This window comes from Microcebus murinus, chromosome 15 (genome assembly GCF_040939455.1).
Source record: "Microcebus murinus isolate Inina chromosome 15, M.murinus_Inina_mat1.0, whole genome shotgun sequence".
In the NCBI taxonomy this organism is placed as follows: domain Eukaryota; kingdom Metazoa; phylum Chordata; class Mammalia; order Primates; family Cheirogaleidae; genus Microcebus; species Microcebus murinus.
In genome coordinates, this window is record NC_134118.1 from 26,046,368 (window position 1) to 26,056,127 (window position 9,760).

General features: G+C 41.7%; 1 protein-coding gene across 1 annotated transcript; it reads left to right on the plus strand.

Moving 5' to 3' along the window:
• Positions 1-5,299: 5,299 nt before the first annotated feature.
• Positions 5,300-8,664, plus strand: LOC105858737 (uncharacterized). Its single transcript, XM_012742078.3, has 2 exons — positions 5,300-5,421; positions 7,211-8,664. Exon 2 carries the CDS (start codon positions 7,265-7,267, stop codon positions 8,072-8,074), a length of 810 nt encoding a protein of 269 aa, XP_012597532.1. The 5' UTR covers positions 5,300-5,421; positions 7,211-7,264; the 3' UTR covers positions 8,075-8,664.
• The last annotated feature ends 1,096 nt before the right edge of the window (positions 8,665-9,760 follow it).

The window sequence follows — 9,760 nt, forward strand, 5'->3', positions numbered from 1 at the left end:
TTGTGTGGATTATTTATGATGTTATCTACAGAAATTTTTAAGCTGTTTTGAAGAATATCTCTTACTACTTTATGCGTTCAAAAAAGTACAGACCTATGTTTTTCCCCCTTATACTACCTTATCTAAGATACAAAGTACATCTGGATCTGCCTATACTTGAGAGTAAAGCCAAAGAAATCCAGCTTTCGGAGACTATGTCTCAAAACTTGAAATATGAAGCTCTCCATTTGTTTGGCCAGACTTAGTGATGGGTTAAGAAAGAAAGAAAATAGGAAACACAACACTATTGTATAATATTAAGGTTATAGGTACAAAAGTCCTTGAGAATAGGCTTTTATACCTGAGGTTAATCAGTGGTTCTCACTGGGAAAAATTTGGCAATGTCTGGAGATGTTTTTGGTTATACTATTAGTAGGCAGCTGGGATGCTACTAGCATCTAGTGAATAGGGGCCAGGGATGCTGCTAAGCACCCTGCATGCACAAGACAGCCCCCACAACAAAGATTCTCTGGCCCAAAATGTTTAATGCTGAGGTTGAGGCACCCTGGTCTAGATATGTTTAAGGTAAATAGGCGAAAGAAGAGATACCAAATACTAGCATTACTAGAAAAAGTGGCTATGCCAAGCTTTAAGAGAATACAATGTGTAAGATTATAAAAGAAAAAGGAGCCTTAGTGTTTAAGAGTTCATAACAATATACATGTACGGTGTTGATAATAAAATTGTTGATGTTCTAAGGTTGATTTCTACATGAAATCTGCCACCATCCCTATGCCAAGTGTTTCAGGAGTACAAATGTTACAGGAGTACAAGTCTAGTTTTAGCCCTCTACATCCTGACTCATTACCATAGCATCAAAGGTAAAACACTGGGGGCTATTTAGCAGAAGGGCTGTAATTTACCAAAGATTTAGCCTTGGGGGCAACAGGAGCCTAAACAGTTCCTTGGGCAGCCATTGACTGGACTATTACCACTCCTCCAAGGAAACCACAAACCAGAATATGGTCAGATTTGCCAAGTAAAACCCATTCCCGTGTAAAGTTTTTTTTAGAGACGAGGTCTTGCACTGTTGCCCAGGCTGAAGCGATCTTAGCTCATTGCAGCCTCGAACTCCTAGGCTCAATTAATCTGCCCACCTCAGCCTCCTGAGTAGCTGAGACTGCAGGCACATGCCACCACACCTAGCTAATTTGTTTTCATTTTTTGTACGGACAGGGGTCTTGCTTTGTTGCCTAGGTTGGTCTTGAGCTCCTGGCCTCAAACAATCTTCCCATCTCAGTCTCCTACTAAAGTGCTGGGATTACAGGTGTAAACCACCATTCAGCCTGAAGTGGGGTTTTTTTGTTGTTGTTATTTTAGACAGTCTCACTCTGTTTCCCGGGCTAGAGTGCCATGGGGTCAGCCTATCTCATAGCAACCTCAAACTCCTGGGCTCAAGCAATCCTTCTGTCTCAGCCTCCTGAGTAGGTGGGACTACAGGCATGTGCCATCATGCCCGGCTAATTTTTTCTATGTATTTTTAGTTATCCAGCTAATTTCTATTTTCTTTTCTTTCTTTTTTTTTGGTGGGGGGGTGTCTCACTCTTGCTCAGGCTGGTTTCAAACTCCTGATCTCCAGCGATCCCTCCGATCCCTCCGCTTCCACCTCCCAGAGTGCTGTGATTACAGGCGTGGGCCATCACGTTTGGCCCAGCCTAAACTTTTTAACATACTATGTCAATATTATTTAGGAAGGCAAATATGTAAGAGGAAATGTGATTTCCTAGATTAGTTAAAAAGCAGACCTTTAAAAACACTAGTTTCTTTTTGTGGTTCAATGGTACTTAATTCAACAGGTTTAAGAAGTTTCAAACCCAGAGTTAGAAAATCAGTTTAAATCCGTTTCTTTAATGCGCCAAAGAAATAACTGTATTGCCTTGTCATGTTTAAATAGTCATAGTTTACAGGACGCTAGGTTTGGACATCATTTAGTGTTTCAACCCATTCTGTGAAAGATGGGTTCAAACTTGCTGTTTCCACCTGTAATGTTTCATTTTAGGAAAACTCTTTTATCAGCTTTATGTCCAAACCAGTAAGTATACTTACTACTGTCTTGAGTTAAATTCTTTTTTAAGTAACCGGAGCGGTTTTGCAGTATCGCAGTTATGTTTTGAAAGTCCTGCTCTTGGGTCTAGTCCTTAATCTTTGAGAAAGCATATGGGATATACAGCGTTGGCTTTCAGATCACTGATAATGAAGAACCAGAGTTCCTGTAGTCCCGTGTTCCAGTTGAAAGGGATCTGTAGGGCCGCACTAGAGATGTTTCACCAGCTGCAGTGTTTTAAATTCCAAAATTCACAGGTGGTCCTACGCTGGTTAAAAACTCAGGAACCAAAAACCACCTTGGTGAGAACTGAGGTCGGAAATCAGAGCCTTGCCGATGGCACCGGGGGTAGAGTCGCTCCGACTAGGACATAGTCCGCACCGCGGCTGGGACTGGTAGAAGCTGTGCCCGCTCCGGCCAGCCGCGGACTAAGCGGGGTCCCACCCCGGAAGTGCTGAGAAGAACTTCCGCCCCTGTGGAGAAGGTTTTGTAGATGCTTGCGGCTCCCCGGCAGAGAGAGTGGTATGCATTGGGGCGTTGGCTGGGTAGGCGTTGCACTGCTGCAACCCTCCAGACCTCCTCTCCCCAGGCTAGCCTGAATGGAACGGTGGGTGGGGATTACACCGAAATGCAACCTTCCCAGAAAGGGTTTTTCTCGCCATTCAGAGCTGCAAGTGCCCAGAGTTGGGATGGCTTCCCTCGTAGGGGTACAGCCCCGATATTTCCTGCCAGCTTCAGAGCTTCATTGAGTCATAGCCACAAGTTAGGTCAGTACAATTGCGCTTCTGGTACAATTGGTATCATTGCCCACCAGACCTTCAGCTCGCTTTTTCAAACGAAAGAGGAAAACTACAAATAATTGGAGATAAGTATTAGGAGCTCTAAATTTAGGAGAGGCTTCCTTTCCCACTTCCACTTCTTGTGAGCGTTAACATTTCCTTTTGAAAGCAGAATAGACGTCTGTATTTCAGCTTGGCAGTGAGTGGTCACCTTTCCACTTAGTGATCACTTCCATCCACGCCATAGCAATCTTCCAAAAACCTCCATGGTAGTCTCTCAGGACGCCCTTCTGTCTCCTCCAGCAGTGCTCAGGGGCAATGACAGGGAGATTCCCATGGCAGACTTGCTGCAGCAGCATCTGATCTAAGAGCGCTTTGCAAATTAAATCCTCATTTAACATTGTACTTTTTTCTCCCATAACCCTTAGTAATTAGTATGCTATGACAGTATTTGCTTTTTATTTGAGTAAAATAATGTTTCTTTTACAGAAGTGTTCCTGAAGAAAAGGCTTTCTGAAGGAGTCTTACTAAATTGCGGACTCTCCAATTTAGTGCCTCATAGAGGACCTGGTTTCCTTGGTCCCAAGGATTCTGTTCATGAGAAAACTCTCCAGGCTAGCATGCTATAAGCTGGCTCCAGCAGCCCAATTGACAATGGCTGAGGCCAGTTTCTGCCATTCCTGACTATCCTGCCTAAGGAGCACCAGGTCTGGGAGTGGGAGCAGCACTGGCTGGGGGAAGGAGAGTTGTCCTTGCAGAAGTGGGTAAGCTGGACAACTTCAACAAATTGGGTGAATCCACACAGAGATTGGGAAGGGAGGGGTATTTATCAAGTCGTCTTAAAACTTTTAGTCTCTTAGGGATTCTCCTCACCCCCTTTTTTTAAGCATATGAGTCTGAAACCAGACTACTTGTGATTTTGGCCAAGTCATTTAATCTTTCTGTGGCTCTGTTTCCTCATCTGTAGATGGGAATGATAAAAGCACTTGCCTAGAGTTGTTATGAGGATTACACGAACAGTATCTGGTACATAGGAAGTACTATCCAGGTATTTGTTTTATTTCTCCCTCTTCTTACCTCCCGGGGATTGGCCTGTTCTGGTGATTTCTTCCTTTCTACAGTGATTCCTTTATAAATTCACATGTTTAATTTTTTCCAGGTCTCAGCTCTTACACATAGTCAGGAAGTAACTTGACAAGATATGCAGAGGGAGAATAACTCTTTCTCCAGTGTCACCCAGGAATATACCATCTAAATGTCAGTAACAGAGGCTCTTCCATCTACAGAAGAGTTGTGTTAAACTTTGACATTCTGTGGTTTTCTGGAGGTTCTGGAATTAAGGGAACTAAGAAGACTGAAAAAAAAAAAAAGACACCTGCTATTTAACAGGATCAGCATAAGTGAGTTATGAATGCTTAGCAGAGTCTGATTAAGTTCAGAGTGAGGCTACAGCAGGAGGAAATCCAGCTCAGCCTGGCCATTTCCGTGATTTTTATTGTGTAGGAGCTCCATCTTTGCTGCCCTGTTGTCTGGGATATAAGTTGTAAGTATATTTCCACTTCTTGTCTTTGACTTTGCTTAAGATGCTTTGTTTTACCTCATAGGAGTTTTTATTCTTTATATGTGGGTCAAATTTATCAATCTTTTTATTTATGACCTCTGGATTTTGGCTCATAATGAGAAAGGCCTTCCTACTGTGAGGTTATGTAAGACTCACTTTTTCCTCTGGTACTTTTTTGGTTTGGTTGATAACATTTAAAACTTTGATTTATTTGGAATATTTCCTAGTGTATAGCATGAATTAAGAAACCAATTTAATGTCTTTCCAGGTGATTATCCAGTTCTCTCTATACATTTATTGAAGAGTCTACTCTGCTTTTTCTTACTTATGTGTTACCTTTATTATATGCTAAATTTCTGCTGTGATTATGTCTATATCTGGACTTTATGTTCTGTACCATTTGTCTATCTCATCAGTACCACACTGTTTAAATCTTAAGGCTTTATAATATGTTTAAAATCCTTTAGGGGAAGTGCCCCTTCAAGTGCCCTTCTTTTTGTTTTCCCAGGTAGTCTTGTTTATTTTTTTATGTCAAAACTAAAACCTTCTAAAAAGTTGATATTTTTACTGGAGTGGTGTTAAATTTACAGATTGATTTTTGGGGCTAGTCTCTGAGGAGCCAGCCATACAGTAGCTCACTGCAGAGGCAAGCTCTATATTCAGTTGTCATCCAGGTGGTTTAATCTGTTGTCTGACCACGTAAATTTTGTTTACTTCTCAGTTTTCTTATATATGAGAGAAGTTTAATGTCAGGCCTTCAGGATAAAAGGAAATAAGTAGTGTAAAATGCCTTTTGAGGGGTAAATAGAATCCTTTCTTCACACCTCCTCGCACGCCCACCCCATTCTTGTCGACTCACGACTCACGAGAGGGAAGCCTCCAAAGATCCTAGAGCGGATCATCAGGTGCAGAAGCGCGAGATTCCGCGGAAATCGACCTCTGTAGGCCGACAGCTGTCTTCGATCATTTGGTCAGTTAGTTTAATCGCAGTTTTCCAGGTGAGTTCCCTCTTGACTTTCTACTAGGGTTTTGGACCCAGGGGTGAAAGTGAACGGCCACCTAGGAAGGGAGAAACTTCCTGCGCCAATTCCCCTCATTCTTCTAAACCCCTCCCCTCTTCAACCCCTTTCTCACACTTTCTTTTCTCCTGCCTTTTCTTATCTCCCTGTTCTCCTCCCTCATCTTCGTCTCCCTCGCCCACCTTGCCCTGTGAACTGGCAGAGCTGACCCCCAGAGACCCTGAAAGAGAGGATGGCTGGGGCAGGAGGTGCTCTGCGCCCCAGAGCTTTTCCAAGCCCGCATCTTATTGTCCAGCCCCTGGCAGTCTCTGAGGCTCAAAAGACTCTTAAACTCAGGAGTGATCCTGAGACCCCTACTCAATTTTTTTTACAGGGGCTCAGTATCCGAGGGCAGGATGGGGGAATGGAGACCTTATTTTCTCTTAGCCCTGGATCCTCAGCTCTCCTTTGCGTTGTTTTTTGTGTCTTGGGTTTGGGTTTTTTGTTTTTTAGAATTTTGCTTGTCGCTCGATGGAGATTTGACTGTTTTGTCATTATTTTACTGAGGTTATAGGTTTTGGGGAGGAAGACCACAGAGATGAAATGCCATTTTTATCATATCAAGGGTGCATACTGTTAACTTGGCTTACCACTGTGGAGACATAGAACAATTTGTAAAATGGAAAAATGCAGAGAGATAATTAGTGTAATTTGAATTTGGAACAAATATTTTATCAAGTTCTGAAACAAAATTGAGTTTGTTCCCCGGGGATGAGAGTGGCAGCAATATGGCCAGGCGCAGGGCGAGGTGGCTAACATCTGTAATCCAACCACTGCCAGGTGGGAGGATTGCTTGAGGCCAGTAGTTCCAGACCAGCCTGAGCAAGAATGAGACCCAGTCTTGGCTACAAAAAAAAAAAAAAAATTACCCAGTGTGTGCCCGTAGGCCCGGCTACTCCGGAGGCTGAGACAGAAGAATCGCGTGAGCCTGGGAGTTTGAGGTTTCAGAGAGCTGTGATGGTGCCATTGTACTCTAGCTGGGGTGACAGAACAAGACTCTGTCTCAAAAAAAAAAAAAAAAAAAAAAAAAGAGTGGCAGCAGTCCACCAAGTTCTCCACACAGTGGTCTGAACTATAAAGATGGAATGGGCTGGTGGGATCCCTTTCTTTGTGGAGGTGAAGAGATTACTTTGTCACAATTCCAGAGGAGACAAAGCATCCCTGTTACTAACATACTGTTTATCATAGCAACAACAGCTGCAGTGATAGCAGTAGCATAGCAACAGGCAGAGCTTTTTGTGTTCCCATGTCTCTTCCAGCTAAAGTAGTATGGATTCCTGTGGGTGGCAAAACATGTTAATGTTGTTATTGTCATTTTTCCAAACTTAGTGAATTTCTGTTTCTTTTGCCTTGTCTATTCCCATACTCCTTCATCTGCTTTATCTGCAGATTTTTTCAAGTTTTTTGTTTCTCAGTTTAATTAAATAATGATTAAAAGTCTTTTAAAGTGGGAACTATATTATTTTTATGTTCACTTATATCCCAGATTCTGTGTTTTAGATACCTTTATAGAGGATAGATTTAAATAAACATTTTGAGTTAGGTGTTCATAGTTTTTTGATGTTACTGGGTTATGTAAGGGCTGAATGAAAACATTTAACCTGGCTGCCATATAATTGATGTGTCCTGGAATTACCAAACATGTTTGAAAGCCCCAGTTGATATCATGTTATATAGCTTTAGCAACAGGGAGTAAAAGTACATTTGAAAGGTCTGTTTATTATTTCAGGAACCAATCCAGAGATATGAACAAGGTCTCAACTCTGAAAAGATTTTTGTAAGGATGGACCCACACCAGAAGGTCCCTGGTATATATAATGGGGATACTTTACTGATTCCTGAGTATGAAAAAGTCTCTTGGTATGAGGACCAGTTAGAAAGGCATGAGGTTAGGCCCGCAGAAGAAAGAAGGTATAAATGCAGTGAATGTGGAAAGAAGTTTGCCCAGAGCTCAGGCCTTGTTCGACACCGGAGAATCCACACTGGAGAGAAACCCTATGAGTGTGATCACTGTGGAAAAACTTTTAGCGTGCGCTCAACCCTCACTGTGCATGAGAGAATCCACACTGGCGAGAAGCCCTATACTTGTAATGAGTGTAAGAAAGCCTTCAGTGTAAGGGCACACCTGATTATACATCAGAGAATCCACAATGGAGAGAAACCTTATGAATGTAATGAGTGTGGCAAAGCATTTAGTGTGAGCTCAGATCTTATGAAACATCAGAGAATCCATACTGGTGAGAAACCTTATGAGTGTCATGAGTGTGGGAAAGCTTTCAGTGTGAGCTCAGCCCTCATCAAACATCAGAGAATCCACACAGGAGAAAAGCCATATGAGTGTAAGGAATGTGGGAAGGCCTTCTATGTGAATTCAGCCCTTATTAATCACGAGAGGATTCACACTGGAGAAAAGCCTTATGAGTGTGGAGAGTGTGGAAAAGCATTCAGCCAGATCTCAACCCTTATTCATCACCAGAGAATCCCTACTGGAGAGAAACCATATGAGTGTGATGAGTGTGGGAAGGCTTTCCGTGGGAGCTCTAATCTTACTAAACACCAGAAAATACATGCCAAAGGAAAATGTCATCAGTGATTTATGTGGTAAATATATTCCAAAGGTGTTTTGTTGCATCAGAAGATACCATCAAAAGAAGAGTATGGTTAAAGTTAGTGCCTTAATTGACACTTCATCCCTTAGACTATTAAAGAAGTGAGAAGTCACTGAAAAGTGACTCCATCAGCATAATGACTAAGGTTTAAAATCACATCTACTTATGAGAATGCAGTTTTACAACCCATAAGGTAAAGCCATTTAAAAATCATATACCACAATGTAGTTTATTGGCTTAGTAAAAGCAAACTGCAGTAATTCAAACATTTTTATTTTTCATGTCCAAGCCTTTTATTGTTTTGTTGCTACCAGTATTATAGATGAAACATTAAATTTTGAAATTGGAAACAGTGTTGGTTAGAGAGGGACCACACATCCTCATTGAATCTGGAAATATCAACCTGTTGATCTTTTTTTTGCCTTTGATGTATCACTGTGCTCTGAAGGATGATTAAATGCTGTCCACCAGATCATAACCTAACTTCCTAACCATAATCCCCAAACCCTATATATGTATATATGTATATCTAAAACTTAGGAGAGAAATATACCTTTTAAAATTACTTTGTTATTATTTTTCTATTTTAACAGTGATTTCTCACTCCTGAGTAACAAACCTGAAATTTTTGTTCCCTGAAATTTAACTCCTATGAGGTTCAAGGTGACTACCAAATTGATAGAAATTGTAGATTGCCTTGATGATCCACAATTTAAACAGGTAGGAGGGAACACTGTCTGGGAATGAAATGGTGTTCTCAGAGTAGGGCTCTGTGTTGCAAAGGGATGCATTGTTTCCCTCTATTCTCCTTTAGTACTTCAGCTGTAAGACACACTAGACTTCATGAAGCTCTGAGCCAACTTGTGGCCAGTAGGCACTGAGGTCACAGATGCATGTGAAAAAGCACATTGTGAAGCCTCTGGTATTGGGATAGTGCTAGCCACCTTGTCCAAGTAGTATTAGGCCTGGATATGGGGATTGAAAGCAGAGAAGGTCATGGTTCTGGAGCTCAAATTGAGGAGGTATGAGGTCACTCAGGGAATGGGGCATGTAAGAAAGTAAAACATATAGGCAGAAGTAAAGGGCCTCAGCAGAATACCAGGAAGTTCTCTTTGCTGTGCTGGGTTCAAGTGTGAATTCCTTTGCCCTACTTATATTTGGCAGTTGAGGGAGATTGTTCCCTTTTGATCTGCCCTGTCACCCATTTCTCTGCTATTATCTTCAATGTTTTTAGTGTTTACCTTTTTGACCTCAGCTATCTTGGCTTGTTCCTAGGGTGGAGGTTTACAGACAGAGTCATCTGGGTAGAGAACACCTGGGATCAGCAATGAAAAAAAAGCACCCTACTACTCTCAGGGGACTTCCAGTCTATATGAAGACAAGGAGAAGAGAGTAGATAGAAAACAATGATTACAGTGATAATGCCACTGGATTTGTAGAATACCTTGCACTGAAGAAAGTATAACAATAACTCATGAGACAGGCTTTGGAGGAGGATGAAAGCTTAAAGAAAAATTAGTTTTTGAGCCACCTGTGTGAAAAAGAAGAATGAAGGAAGGTACAGTGGGAATAGCATATGAAAAAGCACAGTGCATCTGGCCGAAGACAATGAAGTTTTCAAGGACTGATCATAGAATGCATATATGAAAGTAGTATACCATGACCAGACC